Genomic DNA, 21,745 nt, shown 5'->3' with positions numbered 1-21,745 from the left:
AGCAACTAGTTGTACCGTTGTACCGTGCCAATGCCCCTTTACACAATACATAATCTATAAGACTATAATGTCACTACGTACAGCAGGTATCGACGGCAAGACTGACATTATACAGTCACCATAACTAAAACAGCTCGGACTATACCATGTTTGTCGTTACTCGGACACTGGGTAAGTATTTTGTACTAATTAACACCGTGTCAAAACCTACTTTAACATGTCAAAAATAGTTTGTAGGAGTTAGATTGTTGATGGGCCTGTCCCGTCTATACTACTACTTGTTGACCATGCTCAGTGTCACTGGTTTCAACATGGCTGTCTTCTGTGTGGTTCTGAAAGTGCTGAACAGCCACCAAGTCAATGGCTCAGGTAATATGACTATTGTTCATTGGAATCAGTACCTTTCCGTTTATACGGAGAAACATAGCTCACTGAAACAAATGTTGATTAACGACCTGAAATGCTGGTTGAATGAAGGCGGCCGTGTGTTCATCTCATTCTTCAGTAACATGTGAAGGGCCATCTGCAATTCAGTGGAAATATAGGGTAGCGGATGAACAGATTTAGTGTGAAACACAAGGAAGATGTAGGGTAATATTTGCTCAAACTGTATGTGATGAGTGGCTCTGAACTAAAGACATATTCTGCAGCTGCCGAAGGGTAGTATTCTACATTATACCATAACGTCATAAACATGAACCTATAAATATCTACTGTCAATATACTGTTACATATGTTCTCAGGGCATAAACTATGAGTGATCTTTCTGTTTGCGTACATATCAACAGTAAGTTTCACTAAAGCACCAACACCCGCATCACGAACCAACACCCGCATCACGCACCAACACCCGCATCACGATCAACACACGCATCACGATCAACACACGCATCACGATCAACACACGCATCTCGCACCCGCATCACGATCAACACACGCATCACGATCAACACACGCATCACGCACCAACACCCGCATCACGATCAACACCCGCATCACGATCAACACCCGCATCACGCACCAACACCCGCATCACGATCAACACACGCATCACGATCAACACACGCATCACGAACCAATACCCGCATCACGCACCCTCATCACGAACCAACACCCGCATCACGAACCCTCATCACGCACCAACACCCGCATCACGAACCCTCATCACGCACCGACACCCGCATCACGAACCCTCATCACGAACCAACACCCGCATCACGCACCAACACCCGCATCACGAACCAACACCCGCATCACGATCAACACCCGCATCACGATCAACACCCTCATCACGAACCAACACCCGCATCACGAACCAACACACGCATCACGCACCCTCATCACGCACCAACACCCGCATCACGAACCAACACACGCATAACGCACCAACACCCGCATCACGCACCAACACCCGCATCACGAACCAACACACGCATCACGCACCCACACCCTCATCACGAACCAACACACGCATCACGCACCCACACCCGCATCACGAACCAATACCCGCATCACGAACCAACACCCTCATCACGAACCAACACCCGCATCACGCACCAACACCCGCATCACGAACCAATACCCGCATCACGCACCCACACCCGAATCGCGAACCAACACCCGCACTACGTACAGTATTTTAGTAATGTCACGGCGTTTCAGTTTTAGGATAAAAATGCCATTGTTAGGTTTGAATTAAGTAATTTCAAATAGCCTGAACCTTTTATGGTACTTCATATCTTTCAGCTACTCACAACATCGCGTGTAGCGACAGGCATGCACGCCTTTGTGCCACGCATCTCCACCGAGGCCACTGTGAGCAAGACAGGTGGAACCGTTATTTGAAGAACATCTGCAAAAAGACTTGCAACTTTTGTAAGTATTAGATCGCAGTCTGTACGGCATGACATGAGCAAGTCACTGTATGTTTATGCTGAGTTGGCGCAAACAAATAGTAATCTGAGAAACACAAAAGCATTATTACAAGCCGCCGCGATATGTTTGGATTACTGCTGACTGCCATGTTAAATAAGAAACCAGCACCAATCATGTCAACTGTGATACAGTGTGGTATGATGCACTATGATACAGTATGGTACGATGCACTGTGATGCAGTATGGTACGATGCACTGTGATGCAGTATGGTACGATGCACTGTGATGCAGTATGGTACGATGCACTGTGATGCAGTATGGTATGATACACTGTGATGCAGTATGGTATGATGCACTGTGATGCAGTGTGGTATGATGCACCGTGATGCAGTATGGTATGATACACTGTGATGCAGTATGGTATGATACACTGTGATGCAGTATGGTATGATACACTGTGATGCAGTATGGTATGATGCACTGTGATGCAGTATGGTATGATGCACTGCGATGCAGTATGGTACGATGCACTGTGATGCAGTGTGGTATGATGCACTGTGATGCAGTATGGTATGATACACTGTGATGCAGTATGGTATGATGCACTGTGATGCAGTATGGTATGATGCACTGTGATGCAGTATGGTATGATGCACTGTGATGCAGTATGGTATGATGCACTGAGATGCAGTATGGTACGATGCACTGTGATGCAGTATGGTATGATGCACTGTGATGCAGTATGGTATGATGCACTGTGATGCAGTATGGTATGATGCACTGTGATGCAGTATGGTATGATACACTGTGATGCAGTGTGGTACGATGCACTGTGATGCAGTGTGGTACGATGCACTGTGATGCAGTATGGTACGATGCACTGTGATGCAGTGTGGTACGATGCACTGTGATGCAGTGTGGTACGATGCACCGTGATGCAGTATGGTACGATGCACTGTGATGCAGTGTGGTACGATGCACTGTGATGCAGTGTGGTATGATGCACGGTGATGCAGTATGGTACGATGCACTGTGATGCAGTAAGGTACAATGCACTATGATGCAGTATGGTACGATGCACTGTGATGCAGTGTGGTATGATGCACTGTGATGCAGTTTGGTACGATGCACTGTGATGCAGTATGGTATGATGCACTTTGATGCAGTATGGTATGATGCACTATGATGCAGTGTGGTATGATGCACGATGATGCAGTATGGTACGATGCACCGTGATGCAGTATGGTACGATGCACTATGATGCAGTATGGTATGATGCACTGTGATGCAGTATGGTACGATGCACTGTGATGCAGTATGGTATGATGCACTGTGATACAGTATGGTATGATGCACTATGCTACAGTATGGTACGATGCACTGTGATGCAGTATGGTATGATACACTGTGATACAGTATGGTATGATGCACTATGCTACAGTATGGTACGATGCACCGTGATGCAGTATGGTATGATACACTGTGATACAGTATGGTATGATGCACTGTGATACAGTATGGTATGATGCACTGTGATGCAGTATGGTATGATACACTGTGATACAGTATGGTATGATGCACTATGCTACAGTATGGTACGATGCACCGTGATGCAGTATGGTATCATGCACCGTGATGCAGTGTGGTATGATACACTGTGATACAGTATGGTATGATGCACTGTGATACAGTATGGTATGATGCACTGTGATACAGTATGGTATGATGCACTATGATACAGTATGGTATGATGCACTGTGATACAGTATGGTATGATGCACTGTGATACAGTATGGTATGATGCACTGTGATACAGTATGGTATGATGCACTATGCTACAGTATGGTACGATGCACTGTGATGCAGTATGGTATGATACACTGTGATACAGTATGGTATGATGCACTGTGATGCAGTGTGGTATGATGCACCGTGATGCAGTATGGTATGATACACTGTGATACAGTATGGTATGATGCACTATGATACAGTATGGTATGATGCACTGTGATACAGTATGGTATGATGCACTATGATACAGTATGGTATGATGCACTGTGCTACAGTATGGTATGATACACTGTGATACAGTATGGTATGATGCACTATGCTACAGTATGGTATGATACACTGTGATACAGTATGGTATGATGCACCGTGATGCAGTGTGGTATGATACACTGTGATGCAGTATGGTACGATGCACTGTGATGCAGTGTGGTACGATGCACCGTGATGCAGTGTGGTATGACACACTGTGATGCAGTATGGTACGATGCACCGTGATGCAGTATGGTATGATGCACTTTGATGCAGTATGGTATGTTGCACTGTGATACAGTATGGTATGATACTTTGTGATACAGTATGGTATGATGCACTGTGATGCAGTGTGGTATGATGCACCGTGATGCAGTATGGTATGATACACTGTGATACAGTATGGTATGATGCACTATGATACAGTATGGTATGATGCACTGTGATACAGTATGGTATGATGCACTGTGATACAGTATGGTATGATGCACTGTGATACAGTATGGTATGATGCACTATGCTACAGTATGGTACGATGCACCGTGATGCAGTATGGTATGATACACTGTGATACAGTATGGTATGATGCACTGTGATGCAGTGTGGTATGACACACTGTGATGCAGTATGATATGATACACTGTGATGCAGTATGGTATGATGCACTGTGATGCAGTGTGGTATGACACACTGTGATGCAGTATGATATGATACACTGTGATGCAGTATGGTATGTTGCACTGTGATACAGTATGGTATGTTGCACTTCTGGATTTAATTGATTGTCCAGGTGGGAATGAGGACTGTGTGGACGTGAACAGGGCCCTGTGCGAGGAGAAACAGGAACGTGGCGAGTGTGACCCGTCGCCCTACACCCTCACCATGTGCAAGAAAACATGCGGACTCTGTAAGTTAACATATTCATGTCAACCGCTTTCCAAATAATGTGTATATCATTTTGTTTCACATGTACGTGTATACGATTGTGTTCCATAGTTACGTCTATTGATTGCGACGACGTTCATACAATGTTTGGCCCTCACTCTGTGATGGCCCATACTCCAATCAACTCACACAAAGTGAAAGTCAATTCTCATAATTTTTTATCACAATTTTTCTACCTCAAAGGACGTAGGCCTTACATAAGTTTATTTAGTACGGGTGACCTATTTCATGTTTACACTGACAGCCATACAATAACCAGCTGTATCGCGGAATAAAATAGTTCCTCAAATAGAGAGGTGAAATGTGCGAATGTATGCACAACTTGCTCTTCAGAAACATCTGACACAACAAACGTATTAAAATAATAATACCATTAGATGAGAAAGGTATGTTAAGCACTACCTCGGTAAGTCAGTCACAATGACAGCGCGTCGTAATACATTTACATCAAGTGCAAGACGTCAGAATAGCCGACACAATAAACGTGAAGGGAGAGATTTTCGGAAATTGGTAGTGAATCGCACGTTGCCCCACCTGTACGTGTTTATCAGTTTGTTCCACATGTACGTGTTTATCAGTTTGTTCCACCTGTACGTGTTAATCAGTTTGTTCAACATGTACGTGTTTATCAGTTTGTTTTATCAGTTTGTTCCACATGTACGTGTTTATCAGTTTCTTCTACCTGCACGTATTTATCAGTTTGTTCCACCTGTGCGTATTTATCAGTTTGTTCCACCTGTACGTGTTTATCCGTTTGTTCCACATCTACGTGTTTATCAGTTTGTTCCACCTGTAAGTGTTTATCAGTTTGTTCCACCTGTACGTGTTTATCAGTTTGTTCAACATGTACGTGTTTATCAGTTTGTTCCACCTGTGCGTGTTTATCAGTTTGTTCTACCTGTACGTATTTATCAGTTTGTTCCACCTGTGCGTGTTTATCAGTTTGTTCCACATCTACGTGTTTATCAGTTTGTTCCACATCTACGTGTTTATCAGTTTGTTCCACCTGTAAGTGTTTATCAGTTTGTTCTACCTGTACGTGTTTATCAGTTTGTTCCACATGTAAGTGTTTATCAGTTTGTTCCACATGTGCGTGTTTATCAGTTTGTTCCACATGTACGTGTGTATCAGTTTGTTCTACCTGTACGTGTTTATCAGTTTGTTCCACATGTACGTGTTTATCAAGTTGTTCCACCTGTAAGTGTTTATCAGTTTGTTCCACATGTACGTGTTTATCAGTTTGTTCCACCTGTACGTGTTTATCAGTTTGTTCCACCTGTACGTGTTTATCAGTTTGTTCCACCTGTGCGTGTTTATCAGTTTGTTCCACCTGTAAGTGTTTATCAGTTTGTTCCACGTGTACGTGTTTATCAGTTTGTTCCACCTGTGCGTGTTTATCAGTTTGTTCAACCTGTACGTGTTTATCAGTTTGTTCCACCTGTAAGTGTTTATCAGTTTGTTCCATCTGTACGTGTTTATCAGTTTGTTCCACGTGTACGTGTTTATCAGTTTGTTCCACCTGTGCGTGTTTATCAGTTTGTTCCACGTGTACGTGTTTATCAGTTTGTTCCACATGTACGTGTTTATCAGTTCGTTCTACCTGTACTTGTTTATCAGTTTGTTCCACATCTACATATCTATCAGTTTGTTCCACCTGTACTTGTTTATCACGTTGTCCACTTGTACGTGTATAACACGTTGTCCACCTGTACGTGTATGTCACGTTGTTCCACGTGTTCCTTTTCCAAATACTCCGACGTAATCTTTCCATCTCTTCTGTTCCAGGTACTGACAAGAAGGGGCGGAAAGGTAGTTGCATATATATGTTTCCTCACTGAATAGCCTCGGGCCAATTAGCAGTCCCTGTAAGCAATGGTATTTAGCACCTGCTTAGTCTTCTGGTGTATTTGAATCTGATAGTTAATTACCTTAATCACACTGAGACATTGCATTAGGTATCAATCTTGAAAATAACAATGTCTCGACCCAGCTTGCGGACAAGATCGTGCAACACTCTCCCTCATTAATAAGGCATGTGAGCATTGGGTGCATTTTCGATGAACGTCGCCTAATGTGACAGTCTTACATGTTTCTGTGATTAAGAGCTTGGGCTTCGTCGGGAGTGAACTGAACGTTTATTCACACTCAGGCCGCTATCACCTGCGTCAGAAGTACAAAATTATTTCAACAACATAATACATATAAATATAAATATGGAATAGCTACAAAAACATATTTGCCGAGCTTGCATGCATATTTATACAGATTCACTGGGGTAGCAATATATGCGCAATTCAATAAGAGGGAGAGTTACTTAATAGGTTTAAACAATGTCATGATGATTTTACCGAATTTGGACAGTTTTCTTAATGTTCCTAATCGTGTATTATTGAAAAGTAAATTCCTTTTATGCATATTGGGTTTGGTGTAGTAGAATCTGTGTAAAAATTGTTTGTTTTTTTTCCCCAAAGATGAACAAATAAACAAATAATTGAATTCATCACCTGTGTCAGATAATTTACAAAGTGGGCATTTCCTTTCGGTTAAAGGTAATTTTCTCCATCTCCCATTTTTATGGAATACTGTAAGGGACATTCTCGCGATCTCGCATTCTCGCGATCTCGACCTTTGGAAACGAGGTAAATATGCCAAAAACACGAGAATGCGAGATCGCGAGAACGCGAGATTTGGCCAAAATCTCGCGTTCTCGCGATCTCGCATTCTCGTGTTTTTGGTACATAGCCATTTTTGTCAAAAGTCGACAACGCGAGAATGCGACATTTGAACATGATGCAAAATCTCGCAATCTCGCAATCTCGACTTGTCAAATTAGGCCACAAAAACACGAAATCGCGAGAACGCGAGAATGCGACATTTCATTTTCTCGCGATCTCGCGTTCTCGTGTTCTCGCGTTTTAGACGCTGTCCGTGCGCATGCGTAATATCATAAGGTCAAGCGCATGCGCACGTTAGTAGTCCTATGGTCATGCTTCTTTCATGCTCTTCATTCTCCAAGTAGCATTTCGCAAACTTATGACTTGAGCTTGAAAATGCTATGTAATTTAAATACACAAAGTCTGAGTCATCTCCCGTTGTTACAGTTTCCTATGTACTTTATAATAAAACCCTCAACATGCTCAATATATTTTACAAAAGAAATTGTGTGCATGAATGTCCAATGATAGTGAAAATATTAATGTGTCTGAAAGCTGGAAACAAAACTATTACCGTCAGTGAGTGAGTAATATTGCTTAAAGTCGCATCAGCAGTACTACAGTTACAGAAATAATCACAGGCCAGTGAGTTTCTCCATGAGGCAATTTTATACACGGCTAGCATATTCATGAAAGGCAAAATTCTCATAGACCAATTTGTAATACAAAATTAACTTTCATATTTTCATATTGTAACCGGGGATTGTGATGGAAAATACAATTTCAAACATAGACTACGGGTGTGAGTGTTTATTGCCAGAGTAGATAATGACATCTTTTAATGTACAAAACAATACTGCATAGGTTTCATTCATTCGTTTCATATAAACATACGTCTATATGCTGTACATGAACATGAACTTACTAATCAATGATATACAAAATCATTATATTAACCCTATAATGAACAAACAATTCATCAAGGGCGATAACTCGATCCCGACATCACTCATAAGATACAATATAAACCTGGTCCATGTTGTAAAATACACTTAACATTATAAATACAATTACCATTTTCTTGAAACTGCTGTATTTATTCAGTAACTCACATATATTTGGCACGATAAACTATTTACAATTCATATTTCGAGACACGACAAACATGTAAATTACCCATACCCAGTGGGTGACACTGGGATGTTTATCGTCTTCATGCAACCGCCTTCTGAACGAATATGAGATTCTATAAAGAGCCAGCTGACGATCACATCCCTCTCACAATTAACGTCATCAAACTCTCTGCGATATTAAAGTTCATGATCACAATCAAATCATCAGAAATGAGGTCATGATTAATCGTATAATACACCCCGCTTCGTTCTTCAATGATTTTAGCGAGTAAACGTGTAGTCATCTATAGAGTAAGTGAGAGAGTTGGGTTTAACACCGCTTTAAACAGTATTCCAGTTACATCACAACGTGTCAGCTTAATATGAGAGGAAAGCCCGAGGTGATGCAGGTCTCAGACGTTTACCTCTTCGATGAAGCCCACGAGAACGGCGAACCGGGATTCGAACCCACAATCATAGGTTCCGGGCGTGCCTAACTGACGCAACTCTGCACAGAGAATCGCGGCGCCTCAGACGACTGGGCCACCCTAACGAGTGTTGATATATTTGATGTCAGACCGCCGTCATATAGCTGGAATATTGCTGAGTGCGGCGTTAACAACAAACAAACAAACAAACAAACAAAATCTTTCTGAAAAATACCTTTAGGCATCCATGTTGGTTATTTGACTGTTAGTTGTTAGACAATATTTGTCAAATTCAGTCAGTTCACAGGCAAGAAACGGAGAGTGTTCTTGACTTTATAATGTTACCAGTCTACATAAAATTTCTGTATAATCAAAAGACTTGGAACATTTGCATTCTGACATTGTCAAAAGTCACGTGATTTTAAGCAGCCATTTTGAAATAAACTTCATTAATTTGCAAAGCAGAAATTTCGATGAACGTTGTGGTTCATCCCGTCGTTTTGATGTTTATTCATCATCCAACATCATTCTTCCAACTTTTTCAGTTTGCAGACAGTAATAAGATGTTGGATACAATGGTTCGTGCGCACCTCAGTTCACGCCGCTGCACGCGAGTTTACCGTGAGTGAGTGAGTTTGGTTTTACGCCGCTTTTAGCAATATTCCACCAATATCACGGCGGGGGACACTAGAAATGGGCTTCAAACATTGTACCCATGTCGGGAATCGAAACCGGGTCTTCGGCGTGACGTGCGAATGCTTTAACCACTCGGCTACCCGACCGCCCCGAGTTTACCGTGACGAATTACCTTACAAAATAGTTACATTTAACTGTATAGACAATTAGCACAAAAACACGAGAATGCGAGATTGCGACACTTGACCAATGTCGCAATCTCGCGTTCTCGCGTTCTCGTGTTTTTGTGCTAATTGCCTATACAGTTATATGTAACTATTTTCAAAAACACGAGAACGCGAGAATGCGAGATCGCGACACTTGACCAATGTCGCAATCTCGCGTTCTCGCGTTCTCGTGTTTTTGTGCTAAATGCCTATACAGTTATATGTAACTATTTTCAAAAACACGAGAACGCGAGAACGCGAGATTGCGACACTTGACCAATGTCGCAATCTCGCGTTCTCGCGTTCTCGTGTTTTTGTGCTAATTGCCTATACAGTTATATGTAACTATTTTAAAAAACACGAGAACGCGAGAATGCGAGATCGCGACACTTGACCAATGTCGCAATCTCGCGTTCTCGCGTTCTCGTGTTTTTGTGCTAATTGCCTATACAGTTATATGTAACTATTTTCAAAAACACGAGAACGCGAGAACGCGAGATTGCGACACTTGACCAATGTCGCAATCTCGCGTTCTCGTGTTTTTGTGCTAAATGCCTATACAGTTATATGTAACTATTTTCAAAAACACGAGAACGCGAGAACGCGAGATCGCGACACTTGACCAATGTCGCAATCTCGCGTTCTCGCGTTCTCGCGTTCTCGTGTTTTTGTGCTAATTGCCTATACAGTTATATGTAACTATTTTCAAAAACACGAGAACGCGAGAATGCGAGATTGCGACATTGGTCAAGTGTCGCGATCTCGCGTTCTCGTGTTTTTGTTCCTGTTTGCCTGTACAGTCATCTTGTGGCTCAGTCGTCTGAGTTGTCGCAATTCGTTGTGTAGAGTTGCGTCCCTTGGATGTGCCAGAAACCTACAAAGGTAGGGGCATTGCCTAAAAGTCGGGCCGGGCCGGGCCGGGCCGGGCCGGGCCAAGGCGGGCCAAAGTGTTACTGGCTAATTACTTCATTATCGGCGATCATACCTACATATAATTGATGCAACATACAGACATGACATTAATGAACAATCACCAAAAAAAAAGTGCACCATAAATAAGTAATTCGGAGTAAATCACTTGAAAACCAGAAAGTGGAGCTGTGTGCAAGCGTCGCTGATCTTGGTAACATGTAAAAGAGCAATCGTTAAACGAAATAAGATTTGAAACGTATCAAATACTTCTAGCTATCGTGATACAAATTTCCATCTGTGAGCATAGCGTTTATATTTATAGGAACGTAGTATATATAAGTAAATACCACTTTATGATGTCACTGATCGTCGTATTTAAAGCAGACACGTTGGTTAAAGTAGACCAAGTAGACTCAACAGTCACACAAGTGTTCGGTCCGACTTGGCCAGGGCTGTCAAAATCAACTTTAAACTCACATATGTATCATCAAATGGATTCACATCTATAAACTAGTATAATATCTACCTAAATACCACTTTATAGTGTCTCAGATCGCTGTACTTAAAGAAAACAAGGGGCTCAAAGTGAAGCCCTTTTCCCTCTACATTCTCAACATAGTCTCTGTCAGAAGTGTTTGGCTTGTGTTGGGTCCGACTTGGCCCGGGCGGTCAAAATCAACTTTAAACATAAATATCTATCTTCATTTGTGTTTACATCTATAGATTAGTGTTATATCTACCTATATACCACTTTATAATGTCACGGTACATCGTATTTAAAGAAAACATGGGGCTCAAAGTGAAGCATGTTTACTGTGTTTTCTTAAGAAAATCTATGTCAGAAGTGTTCGGTCCGACTTGGTCCGGGCTGTCAAAATCAATTTAAACCTCACAGATGTATCTTCAAATGTGTTAACATCTAAAGACTAGTGTTATATCTAAGTGAAGCCCTTTTCCCTCTACATTCTCAATATAGTCTCTATCAGAAGTGTTTTGCTTGTGATGGGTCCGACTTGGCCCGGATAATAGAAGCATTAAGCAGGGTTGAGGGAGAGGTTTATCCTGAAATCCAAAGTGTCTCACCTTACCTTCTCCAAGCGTTACTCTGTAAGTATGATCCTTGAAAAAAAACACGACGGAATAGGTAAAAGCAAGGGATTTTCCGACCAGACACAAACCATGAACAAAGGGCTTCACTTTAACGAGTATACTTCACTCCAACACATTTGGTGATACATCTGTGAAGTTTAAGATGAATTTGACAGCCCGGGCGAAGTCGGGACATAGACATGTGACAGAGATTTTCTTGAGAAGATCTTTAAATGCGAAAAACTGTGACGTTATAAAGTGGTATGTAGGTAGATATAACACTAATCTATAGATGTAAACACACTTGAAGATACATCTGTGTGTTTAAAGTTGATTTTGACCGCCCGGGCCAAGTCGGATCCAACACAAGCCAAACACTTCTGATAGAGATAATGTAGAGGGAAAAGGGCTTCACTTTTGAGCACCTTGTTTGCTAGTGCAATATGAGACACTAAAGTGTAATATAGGTAGATATAATATTAGTCTATAGATGTTAAGTATGTGTTGTAACTTTAGAAGCGCTTTGACAGTTATTAACACGTGTCGTGTCAGTCCTATGACATTCGCGAATATCCACTTGCAGAAAACATCCTGTGTTGGTTTAACACGAATTAGTGCCAAACACGTTAATTAATGAAAGAAGAGTAGTCAAAACACTGTCATTTCGAATTCCTGCCCAGGACATCACACCCCTGCACGCTAAGGTCGGTAAGAAACCTTCTCATCAAAGTCAAGACACGGTCAAGACACTGACTTTTCGGTATGGACTCTCGGTATGTAGCTATAATTATCATTTTATTACATTGCTGAAGATGCATTTTGATACAAACTCAATTAAATGAGCAAAACTATACGTTTCTGGACATTTGAGATCTGCCTAGATATGCACGTTTCGTTTTATTATTCTGCAATCCAGTTTTAGTATTACCCGCTGGCCCGGCCCGCCCCGACTTTTATTGGCCCGACTTTTAGGCAATCCCAATGGTAGGTTTCCTCCCATTTAAAAGGGGCACTGATCTACAGCAATGCCCCGAGACTGGTTGTTGTCTTTGTTATTGTTTTCCCCCGTGAGTATCCGGATGATATAGCAGATGTCAAGACTTGTCGCGACCTGTGCTGCGCCATTCGTAAGCGCATGTATCGCTTTTATTAATAGTATTTCATTGTGGGTACATAGTTTAGACAAAATGTATAAAGTTTCACGAAGGCAATTTTTGCAACGCATAAATATTCAGTTATTTTACAAATTGACTGAAAATCGGTCAATTTATGTTATTGTTATTACGAATTCCAAACATTTTTATGTTTTAATTTCATCACCCAGTGACTGAAAATGATAGGATTAAATTAAAGAAAACGAAATTCAAAGTATGTTTTTATAGTTTTGGCTTCTAATACTAGCGGGGTGGTCGGGTAGCCTAGTGGTTATTGCTGAAATAGTGCTAAAAGCGGGGTAAAATCAAACACACTCACTCACTCTAATACTAGGATAAATAGTCTATTTTTAAGCCCTTTTGAATCTCTTAAAAGTTGTTAGTCAATCTGGACTTGGATTCAGTCAATTTCTATATTACTGATATATTTAGACATTTTATAAATTGCCTGAGTGAATCACATTTTACACATTGAGTGTAATATACATGTATACACGCCTACAGGTACAAGAGGAACAAAAATGATTTTGTCCAATGCAACAGCAAATGAATGAAAACAAAATGCAAATATCATAGTAACGACCCACCGAAGTTTTATGTATACATTTGGGCAGCTTCCTTGTTCGAGGAATGTATCCGTGAACATTCACAAATAGGAACAATATCCCGTACGTCTGTAGCTGTGCAAATAAATGTATTCGACTTCACATGGTTCTGTTACATTCAAATGTTTTAAAATATATACATATAGCGTTTCTGGATATTATAACCCGTGTTCGTTTCTCAACTGATCACTAAGTTTGTTTCAGATGTTTCACAAAGGTGTCTAGTCTCATCGGTCAGCTGAGATAGCACGTGTGACAATTATGTTCATGATGTCCTTGGTGCTTTATAAATATCCATGGAGTTAGAAAGCAATGAACAATCAATAAACGTATTATCGGCTAATCCTTTGAACCAAGTATGTTGTTTTTACATCGGCACTTCACGCCATGATATGAGTGTATTCCGTCTGCTTTAGTAAACCTACACATGTAAACACTTACAAACCCACTGTGCAAGATAACAGTGATTAATCAATGAACGTATTTTCTGTGGAACTTTTGATGGCGAGGAATGATCCGTTTACAAAAAAGTAAATGAACTGATCACTCCTCTTGCTGGGCTGCGACGTGAATATTACATAACATACATTTCACCTCACTTCAAACCTGGATTCAGATGAAATAATTACCCCAGACACAAGACACAACAGCCAAATGGGAACCGTTGTCAGGTAATCTGAGTAGTGCTACCACTAACTATACCCGTAATAGGTTCATTAACTTAGCAAAGACACAGGTGTAGGGTTATGCCAGAAAACGTGGATAACAACAAGAGATAGCAATCGTATTATCCGCGCAATCCAAAATCCGAAAATGCTTTCACTGCTGGGATACCATTTTTTAAACTATAAAAATAAACTGACGGCCAAAAGAAACGTTACCAACGATATTTCTATGATAAAATATGACCAACACAAATTGAAGCAGCAATAACAATTAACACGTCCCATTTTAATTCTGGAAACCCTAACGGCCAGAAACTCTACGGTCTTTTCCCAGTGTCGGTCAAAGGTATTTACAAAAATAAGCATGCTGTTTTTATGGGAACATACTAAGGAAGAAAAAATGAAAAAAAAGAGTTAAAAAACTCAATATTTACACCATCTCGCCCATGGGCCAATTATTGTATTGTAGAAATTCATCATTCAGAACCGTAAAATTGCTAATTCAACAACAAAGTCCTTGACCTCCAACAGGGACATTTCTTGACAAGGGGTCATTCGTCCAGTATTCGATCAACAACATTGGTTACAACTTTAAGGTGACAACGGCCCAGACCGTTCAAAACGGGATATGACCTCCATGAGCGGCAATGCATCTTCGAATGCGGCGTCGAACTGAGTAGACAAGCGTCCTCACATCGACCGCAGGTATCCGATTCCATTCCTCACGGAGGGCAACGATCAACGCTTGTCTCGTGAAGGGAGGATGTTGACGTTTCCGAAGACGACGCCCCAGCTGGTCCGAGATGTTCTGTGGGTGACAGATCTGGTGATCGAGCTGGCCATGGCAGGACAGTCACGCTGTTGGCGTTGAGGAAGTCTCTAGTAATACGGGCTTTATGGGGTGTGGCGTTATCTTGTTGGAACACCGTCCGTTGTTGACGCTGGATGAAAGGAAGAACCACTGGCCGTACGATATTGTCAATGTAGCGTTGTGCTGTCAGATTGCCTTCGATGATGAGAAGTTCCGTCTTGTCGTCCCCGCAAACGCCGCCCCAGACCATCACACTTCCGCCCCCGTAAGGTTCAACCTCCTGGACACAACAAGGAGCCGTACGTTCACCACGTCGTCGATAAACTCGCGTCCGCCCATCAAGTTTGAAGAGTTGGAACCTGCTCTCGTCACTTAACAGCACTCGCCGTTAATCCCTTTGTTGCCATCGCTGAGTTTGCCTGCACCACGTCAGTCTGGCACGTCGATGTTGACGGGTCAAGGTCATGCCCTTGAAAGGGCGATAAGCCCGGAGACCATAATGTCGTAGTCGTCTGGTCACTGTTTGTCTGCTGACCGGATGTCCTAAGCTGTTGGCAGCTGATGACGTCACAGTAAGAAATCTGTTCCTCGGATGAAGTACTCGTAAAAAGCGGTCATCCTGCGGGGTCGTGACCTTTGGTCTGCCACTCCGTGGTCTGTCTGCGGTTCTGCCAGTCTGTCGGAGACGTGCGACCAGTCTGGAGCAGTTCATGTTAATGGCAACCGCTCTCTGTGTCGCTCCAGCATACATATGGTTCTCTCCCTCTGGACAGCGGTGGGGCGGTCGGGTAGCCTAGTGGTTGAAGCGTTCGCTCGTCACGCCGAAGACCCGGGTTCGATTCCAGACATGGGTACAATGTGTGAAGCCCATTTCTGGTGTCCCCCGCCGTGATATTGCTGGAATATTGCTAAAAGCGGCGTAAAACCAAACACACTCACTCACTCTGGACAGCGGTCAGTCTTGGCATGTTCGTTGGTGTTAATCATCGCAACCATTGATAGGGAACAGATCCGTGCGTAATTTATACCCGGGATTGCACGATAATTTGGGAAAGAATGTTTTATAAAAATGCTGAAAAACACCAATATTTCCCAAAATCCGTAAAGCACGTGTGAAGAACGACAGAGAACATGAAGGCTGTATTCGTGAAGTAACTATCTGGGGTATTTCCAAATAACGACATCCGATGAGCTTCCATCGTTGTTTTTTGGGTTTGTTTAGGCTGACGAAATTAATTAACATGCGCCCTGTGTCTGAGATTCAGAGATTACAGGTAACCAATCAGTGTTCTTGAACACAGTAGTCCAGTCTCTTGTCACACTCAGTTGCGTCAGCGAGCAAATCGGCAGATAGTGAACCCCAGCTGGCAGTGTTAGACAGCCGAGAAGAAGATTAGTGCCCCTTTAAACCTACAAGCCGGGATATAACTGAAATATAAATACTGTTCAAAGCAGTGTTAAGCCAAACTCACTCACTTATTCAGAGCCATGCCGGTCCCCCAGGCTTGATATTGGGGGTACTTTTCCAGTATAAGCATGCCTGTCATTTGGATGTTATGGCCGCAATAAATTAATAGTTACAGTTTGATTGATTTTTTAAAAACATGGGAGACAGGAGACATTTAAATTTAACGTTTTATTTTGTTCTTATCGACCTACTTTAGGCATATGTGTACAATTGCTGTCGACGGATGCGATTCACATGCATCATGTGTGTTCAGTAGGGCTACGTGTTGGGGAGTATTTTATCAGGTAAAGAAAGTAGAAACACTCATATTAACGATACTTCTATTTCTAGGAATTTGAGGGCATTAAAATAATGTAAGGCAGGATGTTTTGTTGTCAGGCGGGCGCGGATGAACATCAATTTATTAAAGTAGCGAATAAGGTATCGTATAAAAACAAAAAACAAAAAAACATCGGACAATATCATTTTATCCGAATGCTACTATTTGGTCTGTGAGAATTTTCTTTTAATGAATATTCTAGCCGTGTATAAAATTGCCTCATTGAGAAACTCACTGGCTTGTGATTATTTCTGTAACTCACAGTGTAGCCGCGAATAGCTGCAATACTGCTGATGCGGCTTTAAGCAATACTACTCACTCACTCACTGACGGTGATAGTTAATGTTTTCACCATCATTGGACATTCATGCACACAATTTCTTTTGTAAAATATATTGAGCATGTTGAGGGTTTTATTATAAAGTACATAGGAAACTGTAACAACGGGAGATGACTCAGACTTTGTGTATTTAAATTACATAGCATTTTCAAGCTCAAGTCATAAGTTTGCGAAATGCTACTTGGAGAATGAAGAGCATGAAAGAAGCATGACAAAAGGACTACTAACGTGCGCATGGGCCTTGACCTTATGATATTACGCATGCGCACGGACAGCGTCTAAAACGCGAGAACACGAGAACGCGAGATCGCGAGAAAATGAAATGTCGCATTCTCGCGTTCTCGCGATTTCGTGTTTTTGTGGCCTAATTTGACAAGTCGAGATTGCGAGATTGCGAGATTTTGCATCATGTTCAAATGTCGCATTCTCGCGTTGTCGACTTTTGACAAAAATGGCTATGTACCAAAAACACGAGAATGCGAGATCGCGAGAACGCGAGATTTTGGCCAAATCTCGCGTTCTCGCGATCTCGCATTCTCGTGTTTTTGGCATATTTACCTCGTTTCCAAAGGTCGAGATCGCGAGAATGCGAGAACGCGAGAATGTCCCTTACAGTATTCCATACATTTTCAATGGGTAGATTACAGTTTCTGGCCCTAAACTTAAGTGAGACTCGCCAAACGTTTTCCTGCAGTACGTTTAAATAATATTTGAAATTTAGGCAATCATGGTTTATGATCCTAAACACTGTGCCTTTTGAAGACTAAACTCTTGCACTTTCCAACACTGTAGGCTAATGTCATTTAATTTTTCATGGACTAAATGTTTTAGATAAGTAGGATTTTTTAAAACTTTGTTAAAACCAGATGTAGCTAAGTCCAAGTTCGTCAAAAGTTCGTTTGTAATATATGTAATCCATTTATGTTTACACTTTCCAAATGGGTCATCATTGAAAAACAACTTGTAAACAAGAAGGATAATTTAGATGATTTCCCGGAAAGTAATTTTGCCCACAAACTTATCATTCTTATGGTTGATAGATGGAGTCTTCCAAGTTCCCCATGTACCATGAATATTTTAGTACATTTTCTTAATGATAAAACATATTTTAGAAAACGTGAATGTACACCTTCTAGAGCTGAGATGTTTTCAAATCCCCACACTTCGCACCCGTAGAGTATAACTGGTATAACCATACTGTCAAAAAGCCGCAGTTGACATTTAAGAGACAAAATCTAAACTCCGTCCTTGGCATAAAACATGGAACATAGCTTTCGTTCCTTGTTCTATTAGTTTTTTTCTTTGTTAAACCGAATTTTTAGTTTAAAAAAATATAACATCAAGGAAGTTATAGGAATCAACTTTTGCCTAAACATCATGACCCATTTTGAAGTTATGTTTATAATCACGTTTTCATCTACCAAATATTAATATTTTAGTTTTGTTAGTATTAACCTTAAGCTACCAATGTATACAAAAGTTATGAAATGAGTCAAACATATTTTTTAGATGATAAGCATTTGTGGCAAACAACGCTGCATAATTTGCTTACAGTAATGCAAATGTTGTGATAATATTTTCTAGTCGATCATAGAATTCATCTGGTTTCAGTTGGACACTTTTACATAAATCCTGTTCAAGTGTCGCTTCGAGGCCATTTAAAATATTGCAAACAACACAGGCGACAGGTTTTCTCCTTGTCTTACTCCAGATTTACATGAAAAGAAACTTGTTAAATTACCATATCAGGAAACACATGATTTGATATTCTGGTACACATTTTAAATAATGTTAAAACAGTTTTCAGATCTGTTATTTTCTAATAGTTTTTGCCAAAGTACTGATCGCCAAACTGTATCAGATGCTTTTTGAAAATCCACAAACGCACAAATGATTTCTTTTTCCAAGCTTTTAATAATTTCCATGAGGTTATATACAACAAACGTGTGATCAGTGGTAGAATAACTTCCGACTGTTATTTCAAACTGCTGTAAAAGGTTGCATATCTGTAAATTTTGCTTTCGTGAATTTTTAAACTATTTCTTGAGAACAATGCGAAGTGTTCTAATTTCAACGACTACGTACAACGATGTAGGAATTTGCTAAAATAGTACAATGTGTGTAGGTTTTTTTTTTATCGAAACCGATTAGTCAGGTTTGGCCACTGTCCTTTACAACACCCCTGAACTATTGCCTTGGTGTCGTGCAGGTGCGCCTAACAAACCCTCCTGTAAGGATACGATGTCGAACTGCAAGAAGATCGCTCAGATGGGATTCTGTGACAAGCTGGGCACAATGAAACACCAATGCAAACAATCTTGCAACATGTGTACGTCTTGAATAACCAATTCATATTGAAGTGGGAAAATAGAGCTTAGTTTGTAAAAAAAGTCACAACAAGGAGACGCCTAAAACAGACTGAGAATGACCTAGTTATGTCCATGATCATCCTCTATGATAAACTAGGCTTGTACAACTGGACAAGACAATTATGATTGTGTGAATGAGTGGGTTTTGTTTGGAGACCAGATATTGTTTTAGCTTCAGCGCAAATGCAGATGTCTTTCAAATTAAAACTATGGGTCTATTTTTTTACATTTTGTGGCAGACATTTACTTTTCTTTCAACAGTCTGAAGCATAATTATTATTTTCACAATTTTTTGTGGACAATGTATTGTTTCGATAAAATCCAAGGACTACTCGAACAACACCCCCACTCCCCATCCACAGAATACCATTTGGTCAGTCCCTAAAATGCGTCGTATTCTTTTTACCGAATAAGACGTGTTTTGCACATTTGACATATGATAGAAGGATGATGACTTATGATAAATATTTCTGTCATAGGTGATGGCAGGGACTGAGTGAACATTGCCCATGTGAGCTACTTCATCAACAGCCCTTGTATAGGCGTCAGAAATAAAGACCTGTTGAATCCGATATCTTGATATTTACTTTCGACTCACAACACACACGCCTCTCTCTCTCTCTCTCTCTCTCTCTCTCTCTCTCTCTCTCTCTCTCTCTCTCTCTCTCTCTCTCTCTCTCTCTCTCTCTCTCTCTCTCTCTCTCTCTCTCTCCTGCCCCACACCGAAGCACATGTACCACATGTGGTGTCTCCTTTGGCAAGTGACTTTGTTCGAAGTGTGCCTCTGTTCACCCAGCAGTTTTATTTAGGATGTGGCTGTTGTATACTCCCCAGGGAGGTGAGAATGAAATCGTAATCATAGTGTAGCGCTCTGAGCATCCACTTGGTGAATGGAATCTGGCGCATTATAAATGCACTTGTTATTAAAGTAAAAAAGTAAAGTTCAAAGTAAAACAAATGTATATCTGTGCTGCAATATGACTGAGACGCGTCTGGTATTGAATTTCGATTCATTACAGCACATGAATACTCTTTTTGTAGTTTATTCTGTTGAAAGATTGGCTCACTAACTCACTCTAACACTCACCATGCGTTCTATACGGCATTCATTGTTTATAACTTGAATGACGCTGACATTAGTTTGAACCTTTTCTCTTGGTATAGCTACACATGAATACATCAAGCCACTGACGTACTACACGAAGAGTACGAGACCAAGGCTAGGCTTGAATATAACACATGACACATGAAGATCCGGGTTAGACCTGATCTTCAGCAACCAATTTTTGTCGTAATAGGAGGCGACTAACGGGCTCAGTTACTCGGTTGATGTCATCGTATCCCAATTGCATAGATCGATGCTTATGATATCAATCACTAGATTATCTGGTCCAGAATGGATTATTTACAGACCGCCGTCATGTAGCTTGGCTATTGCTGAGTACGGCGTCAAACCAAAATAAACCCCAAACCATGATGTAACCTACTAACTTTATGATGCAACCTATCCACGTGCATGAATGAATAGCCATCCCCATGGTACCACACCAGGATAAGCAGCACTTCTTCACTGGCAAACACTGGACGATATATTCTCACTGGAACACCGTCAAACTCGAGATCAGTCGCCTGTTGCCATAGAAGAAATTAAAGTGAATTGTACCTTTTAGTGGTTTGCATTTAAGTTATCATTCGGCACCACTCGCCCCTTTCCGTACCCTACAAATAGTCTCGTCCCCCTATCGATGAATCATTCGTGACCAACTTGTGTTGTTCCGGGACAAGCCGAAGAGCGACTCGTGCCCCATTCGTCACCACTCGCCTCTTTTCCGTAACCTGCAAGAAGACTCATTCCCTATCGATGAATGTTATGTGCGAAAATACGACAAAACGATAAAAATGCGCGTTTGACTTCAAGTCGTTCGTCAAAGAATCCCTCAGAAATAATTTTTGATTTGACAGATGTCTTGCATCTAAAAATATACCCAAGACACAGTTAAATCATACTGTATAATTCCGCATGTGCTTTAAATTGCTTCTGAAATATATGTAATACATGGGGAAATATATGTGAACCATTACGCAACGAGTTGATAATTGTTTTAGGTACGCCCGTT

The 21,745-nt window shown here is 41.1% G+C and overlaps 1 protein-coding gene across 1 annotated transcript; it reads left to right on the top strand.

The window, feature by feature from the left end:
* The first annotated feature begins 251 nt into the window (after positions 1 to 251).
* LOC139448930 (uncharacterized) lies at positions 252 to 19,599 on the top strand. Its single transcript, XM_071230442.1, has 5 exons — positions 252 to 369; positions 1,747 to 1,875; positions 4,706 to 4,822; positions 6,646 to 6,669; positions 19,469 to 19,599. Exons 1-5 carry the CDS (start codon positions 252 to 254, stop codon positions 19,597 to 19,599), a joined length of 519 nt encoding a protein of 172 aa, XP_071086543.1.
* Positions 19,600 to 21,745: the final 2,146 nt, after the last annotated feature.

This window comes from Haliotis cracherodii, unplaced genomic scaffold (genome assembly GCF_022045235.1).
Source record: "Haliotis cracherodii isolate W230 unplaced genomic scaffold, xgHalCrac1.p SCAF_7, whole genome shotgun sequence".
In the NCBI taxonomy this organism is placed as follows: domain Eukaryota; kingdom Metazoa; phylum Mollusca; class Gastropoda; order Lepetellida; family Haliotidae; genus Haliotis; species Haliotis cracherodii.
This window is presented reverse-complemented; position numbering and strand designations above follow the sequence as displayed.

Bases quoted from the DNA above. Each gene is read 5' to 3' on its own strand.
- LOC139448930 (XM_071230442.1), top strand. From the start codon at position 252: ATGGGCCTGTCCCGTCTATACTACTACTTGTTGACCATGCTCAGTGTC. The intron at 1,876-4,705 runs GTAAGTATTAGA...TTGATTGTCCAG, and splicing joins CAAAAAGACTTGCAACTTTT to GTGGGAATGAGGACTGTGTG. The intron at 4,823-6,645 runs GTAAGTTAACAT...CTTCTGTTCCAG, and splicing joins CAAGAAAACATGCGGACTCT to GTACTGACAAGAAGGGGCGG.